We start from the raw sequence: 22437 nt of genomic DNA, 5'->3' as shown, positions 1-22437 counted from the left end.
CTAATATCACCCAGTTATTTATCCGTTGTATCTCGTTAATTGTCTGGGTTGAGGTGGCTTGTCAGCATCAGGTATTACTAAACAATTAAAATGTATTTCTTTTTTTGAATATTTTTATTTTGGTAATTATATTTTATAGAAGACATGCTAGAATATGTCCTATATTTCAAAATATGCAACAAATATACAATTGTCATAAAGTTCGGTCTCTAATTATAAGTAATAACTTCCTGTTCCCTGAGTGAATTTTCAATAAATAAAAACATGACTGCTTGTTTAATTATTTACTAGTAAATTTCATTTTTAGAACGCACCGACAATGTACCAACCCCAGGCACCAGCAAAAAACTTTGCTAACTCGTACAATCCGGGAGGTTTTAACCAAAATGCAGTGGTGGCAAATTTAGCTCAGCACCAACAATCACAAGAAATCCAACAGGCAGCTCGGACGAGAACCCCACAACCGATTCAGAAGGCGCCTATACCAGAAGAACACCTACATATGAAAACGGTGTTCGATGAACTCAAGAATCAGTGTAGTTGTGCCGCTAATAATCCAGTAAGTTTAATCTCTTTTTTTTTCTGCTTACCATGCCAAGATTCTTTTGTCGTTTACGATGTCGAGTTATATTTGATTATCGTGCGTAATTAATATTGTTCTACTATTGTAGAATTGTATTGTTTATGCCTGACATCTCCGGCGTAATATACAAACACGCTCTAAAACATGGGTTTTAAACTAAAACTAAAACTCATATTTTAGAGCATGTTGGAACCAAAAAATAGGGGAATAACAGCAGTACCGACTGGAGGTAGATTACATCTGGAGGGATATTCGAATAAACCAGAATTATATGACAGACATCTGTGATAGAAAAAATCGAACATCTTAGAAATAACACAACGACTAGAAACATTTAAAAGAATAAAAATAGGAATGAAATAAATTCTAGAAATAACATAAAAGTATCTAAGATTAGCCTTCTATGTTCGTAAAGGTTTCCGCCGTTAGCACAGTGAAACCTAAAGCCAAGACTAATATTATTACAAAAATATCAAATTCACCAGGCTCATACTGCATCGATTTTCACTACACCGAGCATTCAACATTCTGTCTGATGTCTTCTTTAGGGCTTCCGGGCTCAATCTCCTGAGTCCCTAGATCTCTTCACTATTATGTTCACTACTCACTGCACTACTGTTGGTTAAGACGGCGGACGGTTCATTTATACCGTCAATGATGATGTGGTTCACTAAGGTGGCGTTTTGATGGGGGTTGGCGCGAAGATTCCTGACGGTGGGAATTGGATTGATTAAATTGGATGATCAGTTTCCATCTTGAACTAGATAGTAGGACATATACCATTAATATGGATTTGAAAATACATCAAAGCATCCTTGCCGTGGGGCCAAATGTTGACGATACATTCGTCATTCGAAAGCCCGCACATACCCTGCTACTTGTGGGGAAACTTTTATCGCCAAAATTAATTCAGTCATTGTGTCCAGATATATACCTCTGCCTTTGCAATGGAGCAAGTATATCCTCTGAGCTCTCTTTTTTAAAACAAGCCCGCATCCAAAATGGTTACCGCAAAAATCACATCAATAGGAGCATCCACAGGCATCAACCTGCCGCTCAATCTCAACCCAAAGACATAGATCCTCATCATACGATAGCTTTTGTTTACTGTCAAAATTCTCAAATAAAGATGAATAAAGACAATATTTACTGCCCAACAAAAACTTTCACCTCTGGTCCGATCAGTCAAAGACAACATTTCAAATAAACAACACGGAGTTTCTGAAATTCCTTGTGCCGACTGTCCCCGATCTTACATAGGCCAAACCAATCGTAGAATCTAAAATAGGATTTCATTCCATTTCTGTTCGCAATTCCGATTCTATTTAAGTTATAGGTCAACACCATCTTCATACAGGCTAAAAAATTTATTTTGCAAATTTCAAAACCATAGCCCTCATCCGTTTCAATAAACCAAGAATTATCCGAGAAGCCATAGAGATTCAAAAACGCCCGAATTGTCTCAGTAAAAGAGATGACTGCATCCGGTTGCCGTTAAGCGACACGTCAGTGAACAAGATATAAATGAACCATCCGCTGTTCCCATGAAATGAAATGGAAAACCTTAAAATTGATGTCCTAGGTATAAGTGATGTACAGTGGCCAGGATCAGGAAAATGCACGAATAATAGTGGAACACTTTATTATTCAGGCACCATCAGTTCAACTCATCGTTACGGTGTCGCTGTCTTGGTATCAAAGAAAATCACTAACTGTGTAACAAGCTTTACTCCCTTCTCTGATAGAATAATGGCACTACAACTTCAGTCAAATAAACAAATTATAAATATTATACAAGTATATGCTCCTACGGCTGATAAAGATGATGATGAAATTGAAAGTTTCTACTACGATCTGGAACAAATTCTAAAATCAATGAAGAAACATCACACTACAGTAGTAATGGGCGATTTTAATGCCAAAATTGGACATGGATGTGTGGACGGTTATGTGGGTGACTATGGATTAGGAGAACGAAACGAACGAGGAGACCGTATGGTACAATTTTGTCAAGCGGAGGAGTTAGTAGTTGCTAACACTCTTTTCAAGTTACCTAACAGACGACTGTACACATGGAAATCTCCAAGTGACACCAAAGGTAGAGTAGTCAGAAATCAAATTGACTTTGTCCTTGTTAGACAAAGATTCCGCAACTCTATACTCTCAGCTAAAACCTACCCAGGAGCAGATATAGGCTCGGATCACAATCCTGTAGTAGTCACATTAAGAATAAAACTAAAGATCATTCAAAAACACATACAGAAACAAATTGATGTGAGAAGACTGAGTGAACAACATATAAAAGAGAAAACAATAGTGAACATCAAAGAAAATTTACAAAATATAGAGAAACTGAATAGAAATACTGATAACATAGACCAAAAATGGGAGAATATTAAACATGCCGTAATGCTGGCAGGGAGAGAAAATTTAACACCGAAAGAAAGGAAACATAAAGAATGGATGAATGAGGAAATACTACAGTTGATGTGTGAAAGAAGGGTACACAAAACAAATAATCCGATAAGATACAAAGAAACAGATAAACTGATAAAAAAGAAAATAAGAGAAGCTAGAGAAAGATGGCTAAGTGAGCAATGCCAGGAGTTGGAACAACTGGAGCGAAAATATGACTTTTTTAATGTACACAAAAAGATTAAAGAAATGACAGGAAGGAGAAGAACAACACAGACTTCTTCTTCTTCTCGTGCCACTCCTAGCGGAGATTGGAAATCATCATGGCCACTGCGACTTTGTTAGCAGCGCGCCTAAAAAGTTCAATCGAACTACACCCGAACCATTCACGTAGATTACGAAGCCACAACACAGACAGGACAGATCAAAGATACAGATGGTTTACTCATAACAGATTTACAACAAAAAATGAATCGATGGACAGAATACATATCACAACTTTTTGATGACAAAGATAGACAAGAAATCTCAAACGAATATACAGATGATACAGGGCCTGATATAATCAGAGAAGAAATAGATTATGCAATCAAACAAGCGAAAAGTGGTAAGGCCCCCGGTCCTGATGAAATTCCCGTAGAACTGCTCAAACTTATGGACGATGAATCTATTAAAATACTCCTAGATCTATTTAACACAATATATAGAACTGGAATAATACCTAGGGAATGGCTCCGTTCGACCTTTATACTACTGCCAAAAAAGGCAAATACAAGGGAATGCAGCGAATATCGTACGATAGCTTTGATGAGTCATGCTCTAAAACTGTTCCTGAAAATAATCCATAATAGGATCTATAGGAAATTAGACGTAGACATCAGTAACACTCAGATGGGATTCAGAAAAGGGCTGGGTACAAGGGAGGCTCTGTTTGCAATGAATGTTCTCTCACAGAGATGCTTAGACATGAACCAAGAAATTTACACCTGCTTTATTGATTTCGAAAAGGCCTTTGACAAAGTACAACATGAACCACTAAGACAAATTCTAATAAAGAAAAATATAGACAGCCGAGATATTCGAATTATATGCAACCTATATTGGAATCAAACAGCAAATGTGAAGGTTGAGGGTAGGCTAACAGAAGAAATTCAAATCCGTCGAGGAGTCCGGCAGGGATGCATCTTGTCGCCACTTTTATTTAATCTGTATAGTGAAGCTATTTGTGAACAAGCACTCGAGGAAGAAGATCTTGGTCTGATAATAAATGGTGAGACGATCAACAATATAAGGTATGCTGACGATACGGTTCTCCTAACGGGAACGCTAGTAGAACTACAACATCTCGTTCAAAGTCTCAATATATACTGTAACAGTTACGGCTTGAAAATTAATTTGAAAAAAACTAAATTTATGGTAATCACGAAATCAAAGAACATCAGAGCTAATCTTGTAATAGACAATACAACGATTGAGCGTGTGTCCTGTTATAAATATCTAGGTGCTTGGATCACAGACGATACTGATCAAACAAAAGAGATTAGATGTAGAATAGAAATCGCTAGATCAGTCTTTAATAGAATGCGCAAACTCTTTTGGAATCGTGATATCAATATAAAGTTACGAATACGAATGCTGCGGTGTTATGTCTTTTCTACCCTGTTGTATGGAGTAGAGGCTTGGACACTAAAACAGTTGACCACAAAAAACATCGAAGCTTTCGAGATGTGGTGCTATAGGCGCATTCTCAGAATATTGTTGTGAATTTATTAATTGTTAAGTCTTTAATTTATAATGTCTTGTTCTTATCTTAATTCATTAAAAAGCACAATGACTGATATTTATTTATTTTCACTAAACATACATAATTTATTAAAAAGCGAACGTAACATTTTATCGCGAGCGCGTCGTCCGAATTAACTGTTTTCAAAATAAAAGTTCCTCCATATTTATACGAAAACAGCTGCTCTAGAATCCCATGGATTTTGACCTCAATTGACCTGGTTTCGCCTCGAATGGACAGGCCTAATTCCGGAAGATTCGAATGGAACCAGTTTTTTTATTACTTGGAGTTTATGCCAGCTATTCGAAAGGTCTCGTATATTCTAAAACAGAACAGCATTAGTCATAATATAATACGGTTATTTTTAGGCCAGGATTTTTATCGTAACATTGCCCCCCTCTTAAAAGATGGTTCCTCCTGGAACCTTGTCGGGACTGGAACCGGAACTGTATGCTGGTATCGGCAACTGGACCCTCTTTTACAACTTCCAGTTGTATAAAAATGACAAGGGACGGTTTTCTCTCCGCACCAGTAACTATGCGGATTGCAACAGACTAACACCTGGACTTCGGTGTCTTTGAAGATCTCCTCCACCATATTTCGGATAACCCTCCAATCTAATTGGCGGCACTCCAACTTTGGCATGGCTAACTTTTGCACGTCGGACTCTAGTACGTGCTCTCTCAATTGAAGTAAGGCTTCCCATACATCTCGGTAGGTAGGTTGGTCACGGGCAGTGTCTTTTGTTACCAGGTAGAAAAGGTAACGTGATGCATCTTGGAGTTTCAAGGTTTTACCGGGAGCTGGCACCTGGCATTGAAGTTCTGCAACTCGACCAAACTTCCTTCGAAAGACGGATGCCAACCCTGGTGCGTCTTTGATACTGGCCGGGATGGTGAGGGCCAGCGAGTAGTCATCGGGGAGCGCTAGTAGATCTTGCTTTTCTTCAGTGGTAACACCATGTCTCGCTTTACCGGTACCTCCATAGGCACCCATGAATTCCTCAAACGTGAGGTCAGACACATCGTGGACTTGGTTTACTTCCACTTCTTCATCTACGTCGTGGTCACCTTCGAAAGACGCCAGCCGGTTATGGTGTACTATCATCGGCTTTCCCTTCGGAATCTTGCTTATTCGGTAGATGACATCGTTGATCTTCTCCATAATGAGGTATGGACCTTCCCAAAACTGCTGCAATTTGGGAGAACAACCTTTTCGCTTCTTGGGATTATACAGCCATACTTTGTCGTTCTTCTTAAAGCAACCCTTTTCGGCTTGTGTATCGTACCGTTTCTTCATTCGGTCGCTAGCGATCTGAAGGTGGGAACGGACCAACTCATGTACATCGTCCATTCTTCTTCGTAATTCGATCACATAATCTTCACCTGCTACATCTTCTCCAGGTCGACACCCAAACTCTAGATCACAAGGTAGTCGCATTTCGCGTCCGAATAGGACTTTCGCTGGTGTCTGGCCTGTTGATTCGTTAACAGCAGATCTGTAGGCCATTGTGAAGAACGGAAGGTATTGGTCCCAGTCTCGCTGATGATCGGACACCATCTTTGTCAAATATTTGCCAACTGTCCTATTCATCCGTTCTACCATACCATCAGATTGCGGATGATATGCTGTAGTTCTTGTTTTCTTCATGCCTAGTCTATCACATATTCCTTGGAATAGATCGCTTTCGAAGTTCCTGCCTTGGTCACTATGGATCTCCAAAGGCACTCCAAATCGGCTGATATATTCTTGGATCAACTTATCTGCAACGGTGGCGGCCTTCTGGTCTGGAAGTGCGTAAATCTCGACCCACTTAGTGAAGTAATCCATTACTACCAGCATGTACTTGCCTCCATTTTCACTTTCTGGAAATGGCCCAGCGATGTCCAAAGCTATTCTTTCAAACGGGCTTCCAACATTATATTGTCTCATAGGAGCTCTCCTTTTTCGGTAAGGCCCGTTACTCGTGGCACAAATAGTACATTTCTTACACCAGTCTTTTACATCGTCGGAACTGTTCATCCAATAAAACCGTTCCCGAATTCGCTGAAGGGTTTTCCTTACACCAAAATGCCCTCCCGATGGACTGTCGTGTAACTGACGAAGTACTTCGGCTATTCTGCTCTTTGGGATCACCAACTGTCTTCTCTTCTCTGAACCGTCATCATTTTCCAGGACTCGTTTAAGCAAGCCATCTTCGATGATAAATGAGTCCCACTGGGCCCAATACGTCTTAACTACTGAGCATAGGTTTGATATTTCCTGCCAAGGTGGTCGACGGTTTTCCTCTTTCCATTTTCGGATTTTCTGTATAACTGGATCTCTCTCTTGTTCTTCCCTGATCTTAGTAGGCGTCCAGTCGTCGTTGACAATCGTCGTTCTTAGCACTGCTGCTTCCTTGGATTCCGTTTTGTTGCAGTGGGAACACTCTGCTGAGCATGGCCTTCTGGAAAGAGAATCAGCGTTTCTGTGGCTAACTCCGGCCCGGTGCTCAATCTTAAAATCGTATTCTTGGAGTCGTTCGATCCACCTGGCTATCTGACCCTCTGGATTCTTAAACTGCATCAACCACTTAAGGGCGGCATGGTCGGTTCGGATTAGAAACTTTCTTCCATAGAGGTATTGATAGAAGTGCTCTACTGATTTCACTACTGCCAGAAGTTCTCTTCTCGTGACGCAATAATTCCGCTCAGGTTTTGAAAGAACTTTACTAAAATATCCGAGGACTCGTTCCTGTCCTCCTTGAATCTGAGACAGCACTCCTCCAATTCCCACATTACTTGCATCTGTATCTAAGATGAACTCTCCTTCTGGCAGTGGATACCCTAAAATTGGTGCTGTTATTAAATGCTTTTTCAAGGTCTCAAAGGCATTTTGGCAGTCTGTATCCCAGCGGTAATCTCTTGCTTCCTCCGTAAGTCGCGTTAATGGCTTAGCGATATCTGCAAACTTCTTAATAAACCTCCGGTAGTAAGTACATAGTCCAAGAAAACTTCTCACTTGATGTTTGTCAGTTGGTTTTGGCCATTCCTTAATGGAATCGATTTTTCCCTTATCCACGGCCACTCCTTCTTTACTGACTATATGACCCAGATAATTGACTTTACCTTGAAATAGCTGGCACTTCTTGGGGTTTAACATCAATTGGGCAGCTTTAAGTCGATTAAAAACGTTTTCTAGATTCTTCAGATGTTCTTCGAATGTCTCCCCCAAGACGATTATGTCATCCAAATAAACCAGGCATGTTTTCCAAGATAACCCTCTTAACACATTTTCCATAAGCCTCTCAAATGTCGCAGGAGCATTACAGAGTCCAAATGGCATAACGTTGAATTGCCACAATCCAGATCCTGTGGTGAAGGCTGTCTTTTCTTTATCTACTGGGTCCATTTCTACCTGCCAGTATCCAGACTTCAAATCCAAAGTAGAAAACAATTTACTTCCAGCCAATGTGTCCAATGTGTCATCGATCCGAGGCAGAGGATAACTATCTTTCTTGGTAACGTTGTTCAGCAAACGGTAATCCACACAGAACCTCGTCGTTCCGTCTTTCTTCTTAACCAGGACCACCGGAGAGACCCATGGGCTCGTAGAAGGTTCTATCACCCCGTCTTTCTTCATTTCCTGAACAATCGTTTCAGCTTCCTCTCTCTTCGCCTGTGGTAATCGTCGAGCTGTTTGACGAATTGGCTTAGCATTACCAGTATCAATTTTATGCTTAACAACGGTAGTTCTTCCCGTCTTTCCTCCTATCGGTACGAAAATATCACGATACTGCCGAAGAAATTCCCTTAATTTCCTTTTCTCCATCTGATTTAGAGACTGTCCTGCAACTGCAACCATTTGGTCGAATTTGTCGTTGGAATTATCAGATGTTGTCGCCTGACGGATTATGGATGTCACAGGTACACAAGTTCCTACCTTTGTCTCTTTCTTGATGGTCACTGGGTAGTCGTTGACATTGATAAGTCTCACAGGAATTTCTTTGGCCGAAGTCACCAATTCCTTTCCAATTATGATTCCACGGCCAACCTCATCGTCGTGGTTCCAAGGCTCCATCATAACAGGTGTCCCTTCGTCTACAATTCCCTGTAGTCGCGCTACTATGATCGTTTCGCTTCTCGCAGGCACGACTGTATCTTCTGTAATGGCTGCTTGCACAGTGTTGTCATTATGTGGATGGAGAAATACCTCTTCGTTGCCAACTTTGATTACCTTATTCTTAAAATCCAATTGGAATCCATGCATATTCATTACGTCCATTCCTAATATAACATCCTCTTCGATGTCAGCAACTATAACAGTATGGACGAACTTTTCTGCTCCAATTCCCAATTGTACCTGGATTTCTCCATGAATGTTAGCATTTTCACCTGTAGCGGTCCGAAGTCGCAACCTCGTTGGTAACAGTTTCTTTCGGCTGTTTATAACTGTCGGGCGTATAATGGTTCTGGTCGCTCCGGTATCCACCAACAACGTATGCTTTTTACCATTTATGTCTCCATCTACATATACACTATCTTCACGACATTTCAAAGAAGCTATTAGTATGAGAGGGTCTTTGGAAAAGTTCTGGGTCGAAGCTGCCCCCCTAAGGCTGACCCGTTCTAGTTTTCCTGATGGTGAGTTTCTTGATTTGCGTCGTACCTAGGGTGCTTACAGGAGCTTCGCACGTGTCCTATTTCGCCACAATTCCAGCATCTGATGGTCTTCGTTTTCTTATATGTCATGCTTTTCATCATATTAACGAGCTGGTCAAGTTTATCTTCATCTCCTTCCTCTTTTACAGTCCTAACTTTACTGTACCCACCAGAGGCCTGCGTAGCTGACTCGTATTCGAGGGCGGCGGATAAGACATCAACCAGCGTCTTGTGACGAGCTAATCGTAGTGTTCTCTGCATTTCATGATCACGAAGACCATCAATAAACGTTTGAACGGCCAATTTTTCCATCATGTCTTCGGGAGCTGTTGGATAAGCATATCGTACTAATCTGGCAATATCTACCTCATATTCTTGAAGAGCCTCATCTTTCTTCTGTCTACGATTTTTAAGCTGCGACTGATATACATGCTCCAAATGTTCGTGGCCATATCGCATATTTAACCTCTTCTTCAGTTGTTCGAAATCATCGGTCTCCTCTACTGCTATGGTCTGAAGCACATCTAAGGCATCTCCTCGAAGAGCGATAGTCAGGTTTACCGCCTTTTCTTTTTCAGACCATCCATTTGCTCTTGCGGCTGATTCGAACTGTTTCATGTAGTTGTTCCATGATGATTTTCCGTCGAAAGTTGGGACTTTAACATGAATAGAACCTCCACTTCCTTCAAATTTCGGCCGTGTCTCCAACTTACATTTCGTCTCGTCTTCTTTTATCTCCACTGTAATTGGATTGTTTCCTCTCTCTGCTGTCCCGGTTTCCTCCATCTTCTTTTCCATCTCTTTCCATATCTTTTCTTCGAAGGCCAACATATCGGCAGCAACTTGGTTTTTTAACGAAGATATTCTATCGTCCAGGGCAGACATCTCAGAAGTGACTTTAGAGATTTCCGAAGAGATGTTAGCAGAGACTTTGCTTTCCAGAGAAGAAATCTCGTTAGAAACTTTGCTTTCTAAAGAAGCGATGTCGCCGGATACTTTGTTCTCCAATTTCGAAATCGACGAGATGACAGCATCATGTTTGTCTTCAAATATATAAGTCTCTGGGTCTAGTCCTTCTTCTAGCAAAGCGTTCTTTAGTCGTTGGACTAACTCAGCCTTTTTTCCGGTGGAAGATAATTCTCTGTCTTCAAGATGTCTTCTTAAATTAGTCACTGTCAGCTCATAAATCGTAGCCATTTTCACAATTTATTTTATATTCACTTGTATTATTATTATAAGTCTAATTTAGGTTCGATCTCACTCTGACACCATTTGTTGTGAATTTATTAATTGTTAAGTCTTTAATTTATAATGTCTTGTTCTTATCTTAATTCATTAAAAAGCACAATGACTGATATTTATTTATTTTCACTAAACATACATAATTTATTAAAAAGCGAACGTAACATTTTATCGCGAGCGCGTCGTCCGAATTAACTGTTTTCAAAATAAAAGTTCCTCCATATTTATACGAAAACAGCTGCTCTAGAATCCCATGGATTTTGACCTCAATTGACCTGGTTTCGCCTCGAATGGACAGGCCTAATTCCGGAAGATTCGAATGGAACCAGTTTTTTTATTACTTGGAGTTTATGCCAGCTATTCGAAAGGTCTCGTATATTCTAAAACAGAACAGCATTAGTCATAATATAATACGGTTATTTTTAGGCCAGGATTTTTATCGTAACAATATCATGGATGGACCGCGTCACTAATACGCAAGTACTCCAAACTTTAGACAAAAGATGCGAAATTCTAAATGAGATAAAAACTAGAAAGATGGAATACTTGGGGCACATTGTGAGAGGTGAAAAGTACGAACTTTTAAGAAATATACTCAGTGACATTAGAAGTGTTACACCCAGAAGGAGTAATTTCTTGAACTTAATTTTTTTGCAACAGAATAACTATATTTAAAACATGCTATGATAACAATACCAATGGTTTATCTCTTCTACTTTTTGTAAAAATAAAGTTTTATCTTCTAAATTTTTTTGTGAGAGACCGACTTGTGAAAACCGGTTTTGTATAGAAATTTTTAGTTATTGTTCCTCAGTCTAATTGTATTCAGTGTAAGCAAATGCCTCGAGTTCGAATAAATCATAATTACCACCATTTTAGCGATTTTGACAGGGGTAGAATTATTGCGTATAAAGATATGGGTTTGTTGTATCGCGAAATTGGCCGTCGTGTTAATTGTACGGCAATGACGGCTATGCGTGTCTGTCGTGTGTGGACAAACTAAGTTAGAGGAACACGAAGAAGACCAACTGGTCAACCAAGGCGTACCACAGAGCGTCAAGATAGGTGCTTTAAATTACTGGCTCTGCGAGACCGTTTTGCTACTGCGCGTCAAATTGCTGACCATTGGTTTGGAGTAGTAGTTAGACCTGTTAGTATGCGTACACTATACCGTCGTATTCGAGCCTTTGGACTGGTTTCATTCCGCCCATGACTAGTGCTTCCTTAGACTGCGGACCACGGTCATCAACGTTTGAATTGGTGCAGAGAACTTCAGCATTGGGTAGCAGAATGGCGTAATGTAGCATTCAGTGATGAATCACGATTCTGTTTAGGAATGCATAATGGTCGTAGGATGGTAAGACGCCGCCGTGGAGAACGACGAGATATCGGGTTTGATGTTGAGAGGCATGTATACAGGACAGTTGGAGTAATGTTTTGGGGGGCTATTGCCTATGGTAACCGATCACCGTTTGTGTTTATTCGAGCCAATATCACAGCTGCGCGTTATGTTGAAGACATCTTACAAACCAGTTTATTGCCTTATCTCGACGTCGTCGAGACGTCCTTTTTCAGCAACACAACGTGCGTCCCCATATTGCTCATCAAACTATGGACTCTTTCCAAGAAGCTGGCGTTAATGTGTTGCCACGGCCGCCCCGTGTTCCGGATTTAAATCCTATCGAACATGTATGGGATGTGATGGGAAGGAGATTGTCCACTTTGCACCATCCTGCACAGACTCTCTCACACTTAATACATGAAGTTTAAGTTGCTTGAAACCAGGTGCCACAAGCAGACATTGAACATCTCATTTTGTCCATGCCTAGACGTATACAGGAGTGTATTTAGCTACGGGGTCGCCACATACATTATTAATTTTTTTTTTTTGATTACTTGTTAATAAAAATTCTTGACAACGTTATCGTTTCATTCTTGATGTAAATCTACCATGTTGCCAAAAAATTAAGTTCAAGAAATTATTCCTTCTAGGTGTAACACTTCTAATGTCACTGAGTATATCATGCAGGGCAAAAGAAGTGTGGGAAGAAGAAAAATATCGTGGCTTCGTAATCTACGTGAATGGTTCGGGTGTAGTTCTATTGAACTTTTTAGGCGCGCTGCTAACAAAGTCGCAGTGGCCATGATGATTTCCAATCTCCGCTAGGAGTGGCACGAGAAGAAGAAGAAGCTGTTCCCAGCACCGGTAGTGCAGTGAGTACTGAGCAGTGTAGTGAAGATACCTGGGGTCTCAGGAGACTGAGGAGACCCAGGAAGCCCCGAAAAAGACATCATCATTTGACCCGTAAGCCTGATGAGTTTGATATTAATTTTTATGTGCTTTTGGCATGTCTTAAAGTGTCTATATGCTGCAGATTAATACATAGATACCCTTCCATAATGCATCTCCATCATTCTTTATTAGTTTTGCAATATTCCTACTATGCCAGGAGCTTTGTTATTCTTTAGCTGCTTTATGACATATATATTTTCTGTGTTTCTACTAGTTGTTCTGCTGTGATGCATTAATTTGTCCCATGGTTCCTTTTCTCTCTCTGCGCTTTAGAGCTTATCAAATTTTTTAAAAGATTTCAGATTTTCCATACCGATTGTTTTTCTTGAAACGGACTCGTTTTTCCTTTGATTTCTTTGTAAAATTCAGCGCGAGCAGAAAATTTAACTTAGGCTGATTGAAGGAGGCGAACAAAATATCGTCACATTTTCTTTGACGTTATTCCTCTTATTATTTCTTTTATGCTATTTAGTTTATGCTAACAGTATAGCATATGCTTAAGGTAGTCACAGATTACCATAGGTAGTCATTACAGAAGTGACCCATAGATAGATTTAGATATTAGTCCATGGTATATATGATTAAATTTGTTTCTCTGCTGGCACGTTGGGAGCATAGGCATCAATAATGGTAATATTATTGAATTTGAAACGTATTTTACATAATATTTCATTGATTGGAATGAACCCCAATATTAATTATTTAGCAAAAGACTGGTTCCATATTTAATCTCCTTGTCTTTTTACTCCGCTATAATAACTAATGAAATGGACGAGAAAATGTTGAAATTTGGAAGTAACCACGCGAAAGGGGAAAGTTAGATATGGCAAATAAACAATTTATATGAAAGGGTAATAATTTATTAACAGGTTGACTTATTTTTAGCAAACCAAAAGGAAATTGGAAGACGTAGGCAGAAAATTGGAACTATTGTATGACGCACTTAGAGATCAAAAGGTAATGTATACCTGTTGTTTCAAAGGTAGCTTATTTAATATAAACGCTTGTTCATTTTCAATTAAGAGAAGTCATCGACATAATATAAATATGATTAAATTATACATTATTGTTCTTGTAGCGACAATCGTTTTGTTGGGTTGTTATTCATATATAACAGAGAAATTACCCTTTTTCGTGACACTGTTTGATACAGGTATCCGCAATAAATAAAATATGCAACAGATTAAACGTCATTTTTTACTTACAAACAATATACAGTGTGTCCTTAAAGTATGGAATAAATTCGATATTTCCTAAATGAAATCCTTTTTAAAAAAATCTAAAACACGTCGATTTTTAAATTTAATGTTCTACATTTTACAATAAAATTTCATTATGCAAGGTAATACACATTACAGTGATGACGTCATCGGCTCTTTTTTTAAATGTAACACCATGTATTTTAGGACATTTTTAGATCGAAAAAAATAAGCTGCTTTCAAAAAAGTATAATACTGGGGGTCTAACGGATATAATTTGAAAGATATGCGCTTAGAAAATTAATTTTTATTGATTTATAATATTAATAAATTATAAATAAATTATAATAAATAACTTGAAAGTAATCCAGTAGTTAATACATGACTTAATCTTAAATGTTCGAATTGTAGCCCTTGTTGTATTTGACAGTAACCCAAACGTTGTACAAATTCTTGTAGAACCTTGTTTATGCTTTCTTGAGAAATATTGTTTATTTCTTTACGAATTCTTGTTTTCAAGTCTTCAATATTTGCAGATTTCGTTTTATAAACAACATTCTTTAAATGGCCCCACATAAAATAATCCAAAGGATTGAGGTCTGGCGACCTCACTAGCCATTCAATATGTCCACGTCTTCCAATCCACCTGTTCGGAAAAATTTCGTTTAGGTACCTTCGAACATCTAAAGCATAATGCGAAGGCGCACCATCCTGTTGAAACCATAAACTTTTATCAAAACCTCCAAGATTAATTGTACTGGGGAATAAATTAACTAAAGTAGGTACGAGATACCCACTTAAAAACTGAAGGTATGCTGGCTCGTTTAAATTACTTTCGAAATAGTAGGGTCCAATGATTTTATTTCTTACAATGCCAGCCCATACGTTTACCTTTTGCGGGTATTATGTATGATGTTCCCGCATCCAGTTGGAGTTTTCTTTTGCCCAGTATCTAGAATTCTGACGGTTGACCTCGCCATTTAATTTGAATGTAGCCTCATCAGAAAAAATATTTTGAACCAAGAGAGGGTTTCGGTGGCTGTTATCCATCATTATTTCGCAAAAGTGTATTCTTTTATCTGGATCATCCTCGTTTAATTCCTGTACAACTGTGCATTTTCCTTACTTTACTTACTTTTACGTACTTTGTGTACCATTGTTTTGCAAACATCGAGATCACTACTAACCTTACGAACAGAAGTGTGCGCATCTTCTTCAAAAGCGTGATGGGTATTTCTGGATATTTATTATTAAATAAATTACACACTTCCATATGAGTTCGCGATTTGTCTCCATACCCAATCATCATGAGTATTTAAATTCTCTGCTTTACACTCAAATTCATTTCGACTTAAATTAATTCTAAGCAATAATACAGAACATTCACGAATTAATACAATTATTGTACTACTTAATTGTTATTGAACGTTACTAAAAATAATTACAGTTTACCAAAAACTAGAAGTAGGCTACTTTTTTGCAATTGATAATAAATAATTTATTTTCTAAGCGCATATCTCTTTCAAATTATATCCATTAGACCCGAGTATTATACTTTTTTGAAATCAGCTTATTTTTATCGGTCTAAAAATGTTCTAAAATACAGGTTGTTACATTTAAAAAAAGAGTCGATGACGTCATCACTGTAATGTCTATCGGCTATTTTATTGTAAAATGTAGAACATTAAATTTAAAAATCGACGTGGTTAGATTTTTTTGAAAAGGTTTTTCATTTAGGAAATATCGAATTTATTCCATACTTTACGGGCACACTGTATAAACAATGTAAGATCGCTATTTGATTTTAAATATTAAAGTCGAAGATCTACAAATTATATGGACAAGTATCACAATTTTACTGCAAAAGTATAGAAAATCCTTTAAAATAAAAGTAAAAAGTTATTTTTGTTAATTTGTTGCTTAACTATTGCAAAAATAGTTTCAACAGTAGATTTTTTGAAAATTTTCTAAAATGCACAAAAAACTTTAATTTTGCGCTATAATAGGGACAATATCACATAATATATTCATCTATAAAAATTTCCAGTTTCACTAAAAAGTTACTGCAAAATTGAAATTGTTTATCTCAAGTATCACGAAATTATCAATTTAATATTGTAAAAATATTTTCATATTTAGTTCAGAATCAGAATTTCAGAAAATACAGAATCAGATATTTCTTAAAGAATAGGGGATAAAGCTAAACGATTATCAATTATCTGAATTGCAACAATTTGTTGTTATGCATATCCTTGTATGTTGCCACTAGAAACTTTTAGATGTAAAATTAGCTCATTTGTTGAAGCTCTGCAAAGCTATGTAGAGCTTCTACATAATTCACTCTGAAGAGACCTAATAAAGTCGAAATACGTATAAGCGGATGGCAGGAGACCTGCATTGAAATTAAATCTCTAACATCTTTCTAACGTCTAAAGTTTAAAGAGTTTATAAAGAAATTCTACTTGTATTAACTCTGTATTATAATTTCAGCTTTCGCCTAACACACTAGCTTCCCTTCACGACCTTGTGCAGATGATCCAGACAGGAAACTACACGGAAGGCTTGAATTTGCATACGCAGCTCGTATCTGGTCCTGATTTCTCTCAAATCGCCAGTTTCATGCCAGGAATCAAAGTATTGTTGCAATGCGCATTGCAGTTGCAGGTCTTCATTAGATAGAACAGTGTACAAATGATGAGGGATCATTTATCTGAAGAAAGAACTGAATCTTTGATATAGAATAGTTATACGACTTGGTGAGAAAAAGTCGAAGTTGTAGGTTTTATAAAAAAAAAAAGATAAATTTGTATAAAATATATATATCAAATTATATTTAGGTATAATTTTTTATTGCTCATAGAGTTGGCAGTTGTTTTTTTTATATGGAAGATTTTGTGCTAACAAATATTTTTTTAAAATCATTATACGAAACATCAAAATATAAAAAACCTATTGTTTTAAATAGTGTTTCTTTCAATATTTGGTGATATAGAAGAAATAATATATCCATCACAGCTTCATATTCAGCTAAGAAATTATTTTGCATACCTTTTAATATTGCCTAATGGTTTACTTCATTTAACTGTTTGTTCTTCACATACTCTTGATCCTTAGTTAAAAAAAATGTTTTCTGAGGATGATAGTATTTAATACCAAATTGAATATTAACCGAACCTAAAAATTCTTTTTTCCTTTATCCATGTTTTTGACCGACTGTTGTGTTGATTTACATTTGAATTTAGTCCCATTTATAGATTCTTTGAACAGAAGTAAGATTAGGCCGCTTTGAAAGAAGAATACTTAGGCACATATACGGAGGAGTACAAGAAAGCGGGATATGGCGCAGGGGCTACAATTTTGAATTGTATCAAAGCTATGAAAAATGCAACATCGTCCGGTCTATTAAAATTAATAGACTAAGGTGGCTAGGACACCTTGAAAGAATGGACACTGGAGACCCTCCAAAGACAGATATTATATCAAGAGCCAGTATGAACCAGGAAGAGAGGCAGGCCAAGATCTAGATTTAGAACTCAAGTCGAGAATGACTTGAGGAAAGTAGGAGTCAGAAATTGGAAAGCCAGGGCGAAGGATAGGGGGGAATGGAGACTAATTCTTGAACAGGCCAAGACCCACACAGGGTTGTAGAGCCAAAGATGATGATGAATTAATTATTTCTTAACAGATTGTATAACCACTGAAATTTTAATGTCTTTAACAATTAAATATAAAAACTAAACTGAATGTAATGGACATCATAATACATCGAATGCAAGATCTGAAGAAATTAACAACAGTTAATAAGAAGCCGACAATTTATACAATAGAAATTTAGTAAATCGTTATGATTATGTGGTTTGAATAACTCAAGAGAAGTTTAATACAGAAAATTCTGTATGTGACAAAATACGTAAATGAAGACCCAGCAAGAAATAGTTACACCAAAAACAGAAACCTAGAAAAAGGAGGAAAATCTTCGGGAGAAAAAGGAAGAACTGGTTAGGAGAGCTGAAACGCCGACGAAATTGATCAAAATAGAAAGCGGACTAAAACCCTTATCCTAGAGTGACGTTAAGGATAAGAAGAAGGAATGTACAGAAAAGAGATAAAAGGAAAAACTAATGCCTTAAAGGTCCTTAAGAGTAAAGTGTATCTTAAAATCTGAATAAACCACATTGTTGTGAAACATATCATCTATAAGTAAGCATTATGGAAATATTTAATTAATACAATTTATCTTTATATCTCATCTATAGAATGAAATATTTTTTTTATGATTCGTTTGGATCATCCTAAATATCACTATTATAACGGGTAGCTCTGTTATACACCAGAATCGGTAAAACACAGGTTTAATTTAAATAAAAAATATTGTAAATAAATAACAAAATAAAAACGGTTTCTTCCGTACAATAAAAAAATTAAGTATTAATTCTGGCGAAGGTATGACGACGCTATGATCCGGTGTTAATAACTGCGAAAAATAAATACAGTTAATGTCAAAAAATGAAACGAAAATACGATGCTTTAGTATATAAAAACACACCAAGGAGAAAGAATAATCTGGGATAGAGGTGGACGGATCGATCAACACTCGATCCGGCACGCATCGGGAAGTGACTAATCAACACGTAGTCACGGATTGGTTAGATCTCATATCAACACTCTAAGACTGGGTTTGGGAGCTGCTACTAGATCAACATTATAGCAGAAGCGGTGGGCCTTCGGTCAATACCCTAGGTCCAGTGGAGTTGTTCCCAGATCAATACTCTGATAGAACTGTCAGGACTCAACCACAGGTTGGCCTTTGGTCAATACCCAAAGGCTGTGTTGAGTTCTCACAAGATCAGTACTTCGGCGGAACTCGATTCTCTCTTCCGGCGTACGTTGTTTTATACTGTTGCCGGCCTTCCATCTCCAGCGCTCATCGATCGTGGTGGAAGGTAGTTGGAGCGCGTGTGTACAGAGCGGAGGTAATAGGCAAACTCAGGCTACGAGTAAAATAAACTAGTTATAACAAACGACAAACTAGTTGAATTGGCTCAAATCCACAATCTCCTGTAACGCTGACAATTTTAATTACGTGCTGATGAGTGTATTCAGCAAGTTTGGTGTATGCTATAATTAAATTGATTGATATATGTATTAAATTATAATTTTACACATTATTTGTTTTAATTCTTACCTCGATATCTAAATTTGACATTGCTTTCCATGCTTTTACTTATTTAGGTCTTACAGTATTTTTCCGAAAAATGTCATCTGATCATCCGAAAGATGATCAAATACTAGTAATAGATTAAAAACTGTTGTTTTTAACTGATCGTTTGCAAAAATAACTGCCAACTCAATCTGAAACATTTAATATAAATAATATACACAGTTTTGTAAATTACAAAAATACCTAGTAGTGTTTTTAATTTTTTGTGTATAATGCCTCTAGTATTTCTAAAAACAAATTAAGTAACTGATGTTCCATTGTTTTGTTTTTGAAGGTTTAAATTTTTTACTCTATTTGTAAAGTTATATGAGCATAGGTTATTAATAATATGCAAATATCTAAGGTGCTTTTTAATAAATTATATTGATTTTATTTCAAATCTTCTTTATTTCATTCCATATTATGAATAGGATATATATTTGGGATAGAATGAACCTGTTCAATAAAAAATTCGCATTTTAACACTGCTTGATGTAAAATCATCTTATATCAACACGAAAACGGATCTACAAAATTAATAGCGGATGGCATACCGAGTTGCAAATGATAATAGATGGAATTCCCGAGGTTTCTGACGCTTACGAGGTAGACAGACTCGACAGGTAGAGAATGTTATCTTGATAATGGAGGTACAGCTACGGTCACTGAATAGTTGACACCTTAATTTTTACATTGTAATACTGTAAAATTTTGCTAAATGTCAAAGTGCTAAAAATTTTGAGCGTATTGAAAAATAAAATAAGAAGCTATTAAGCGCGCCCAAATTGCCTATGGTTTGTTTTTTAATCAGGAGGAGCAAACTAAAAAGACAGATTCACACCCAAGAAAGTTACTAGAAAAGTCACCAAATTCATCTCCTTTTTTGGTTGATTATCTCGGCCTTGCGGTAATCCAGTAATCAGTTATCAGATAACCTCACGCTTCGATTCTAACCTTTGTTTGTTTATGTTTGAAGAATAATTTTTTCCAATTTAATTTCCAATATATTTTTTGTTTTTCTAATTAAAATAAAAAAATGTTGGATTGTTATGAAGAAGTTGAAGGATTTTTAGAGTTTATTTATCACATTGTAGAAGAAAATTGTGTGGAACGTATAGGAAAGCGATATATTTGTGATAAAATTATATCTAAAATCCAATGGAATTTATATAATAATGAACGACACATATTTCGATGATCTAGGTGGTTGTTAATTTCTCTTAAAATTTTATTAAAAGTGGGCATTTCATTCTTAAAAAAGAACCTGTGTACTATCTGTCGTACAGATGTTTTAATTCTTTCATCGTATGTTGCAAGGATAGGAGGTCGACCGCCAATATTTTTAGGACATCTTACTGTTCCAGTCTGCTTATATTCCTTAATAATTGTTCTGTAAATAGTTGAATTCACGACACCTAAAACTAGCACATTACTTTAGTAAGTCTTGATTTTAACAATAACTATTTTGCAAAACTAACCTGTTGCCTGTTTTATTTGTCACCTCGGGGGAACAAATAAGGGTCTAACCACCTTCTGTTATCCCCGGGTGCTCTGTAGAGGGCTTGGAAGTAAACGTCGAGAGCTCCTCTACTTAAGTCCATTTACTGGGTATGGACTTGTAAATATTTATATCTTCGGTGTCTTGCCTTGAAAAAGGCAAGATATTTCTTACACAACAAATTCCTCGTCGAAAATGGTACATTAGGTTGTGGTCTTCCGATGGCTTGTCTTGAGAAAGACAAGATATTTTCTTACATGACAAAGGATTGTCGAAATAAAAACACCAAGTTAAAGTTGAAAATAACTCTCAGCCACAGAGTATGGAAAAAATAGAACAGGAGCAGAGTCCCGAGAGCACTAAGCTCTCGGAGAGCCCGTGGGGAACTGACCTGCTGACCTGAAAATCGCCAATATTTATATGCGCTGTTCGAGCGATAAATAGGGATTTCCAGGTCAAGAGCCAATGGGAAAATTCGAGGCGGGGCGATGCGCATCGAAATGCGTACTAGTCTACAGACTATGGCATTCGATGACATATTTTTGCTACCATGGCTGTTATTTTCAATCCAGGATTATCAATTTTTATTTGTTTGTACATGTTTATAATGCATTGTTTTTCATTTGATGATAAATGACCCAAATTTACTCGGCGTCTTTTAGGTGGAGAAGGATAATTACCACTAGTACTTGACATTGAATCCGCATTGTTATCATAATAACACTAATACGTCGCTAAATAGTTCTGAAAAGAATTGTTTTTTATATAAATTCAAACGAAAAATTTAAGAAATAACGCAGAAAATACAAAAAATCGTGGATATAAATTTTGAATTTTAAAATTTCATAAATGTAATTAGTGTTAAAATGTCATAATTTAATGGAGTAAACTTGTCTGCGGTTGGACCAATTAACAACAACCATTACGGCGCGGTAAATTTGAGTACTCCTGGTTAAAAAACAAACCGTAGAATGTATTTGAATGACGCGCAAAAAATAAGAGTAATTGCCAAACTCGAAGAAGGTTGGTTACTAAGGCCAGTTGCTGCAGATTTCAACTTGAGCCATATGTGCATATGGAATATCAAACAAAGATAAGATCACTCTATAGCATGGTTGGGTGGTTCAAGAGGGGCGAAAATCTCCACAGAGCAGCAAGATGAGTTAGTAGATTATCTGACAGAAACTCCTTTTGCCACAGCTCGAGAGAAAGCTAGATAAAAGACAGCGTTCCCGGACAGAAGTCACACTGCACGTAGGAAGATTAAAGCAGTGAATTGTAAAATTTGGCAAAGGCAAGGAAACTTTTTTTCACTGAGGATCACAAGATCATTTTGTAATGATTTCAAAAACCATGAAGACAACGTTTAGTATAACGATACATTTGCCCATGAAAAAAATGTTTCAATCATAGCAATGGTCGAATAAGAGTTTAAGCCCGAGAAATCGTAGGTTTGATGAACAGTATACTCATCAGTTTAGAAATAATGGGGGATTCTCGGTCAAAGTATGGGGATGTATAAGTGCTGAAGGTCCGATCGTTGTTCTCACAGAAAAAAGAACAGGACTATATTATAAACATACT

At 37.1% G+C, this 22437-nt stretch overlaps 1 protein-coding gene across 5 annotated transcripts in view; it reads left to right on the top strand.

Moving 5' to 3' along the window:
- Window positions 1–19755, top strand: part of Sec31 (COPII coat complex component secretory 31) — a 357018-nt gene extending 337263 nt beyond the window's left edge. For all 5 annotated transcript variants that reach the window (XM_072544308.1, XM_072544310.1, XM_072544303.1 and 2 more), the window contains 3 exons: window positions 308–559; window positions 13842–13913; window positions 16646–19755. In XM_072544308.1, coding sequence (XP_072400409.1) covers window positions 308–559; window positions 13842–13913; window positions 16646–16834 — 513 coding nt within the window. In that variant the 3' untranslated portion in view covers window positions 16835–19755. The remainder of the gene's footprint in view (window positions 1–307; window positions 560–13841; window positions 13914–16645) is intronic.
- The last annotated feature ends 2682 nt before the right edge of the window (window positions 19756–22437 follow it).

Source organism: Diabrotica undecimpunctata, chromosome 1 (genome assembly GCF_040954645.1).
Source record: "Diabrotica undecimpunctata isolate CICGRU chromosome 1, icDiaUnde3, whole genome shotgun sequence".
Lineage (NCBI taxonomy): Eukaryota > Metazoa > Arthropoda > Insecta > Coleoptera > Chrysomelidae > Diabrotica > Diabrotica undecimpunctata.
The sequence above is the reverse complement of the archived record's forward strand: the minus strand, read 5'-3'. Positions and strand labels throughout refer to the sequence as shown.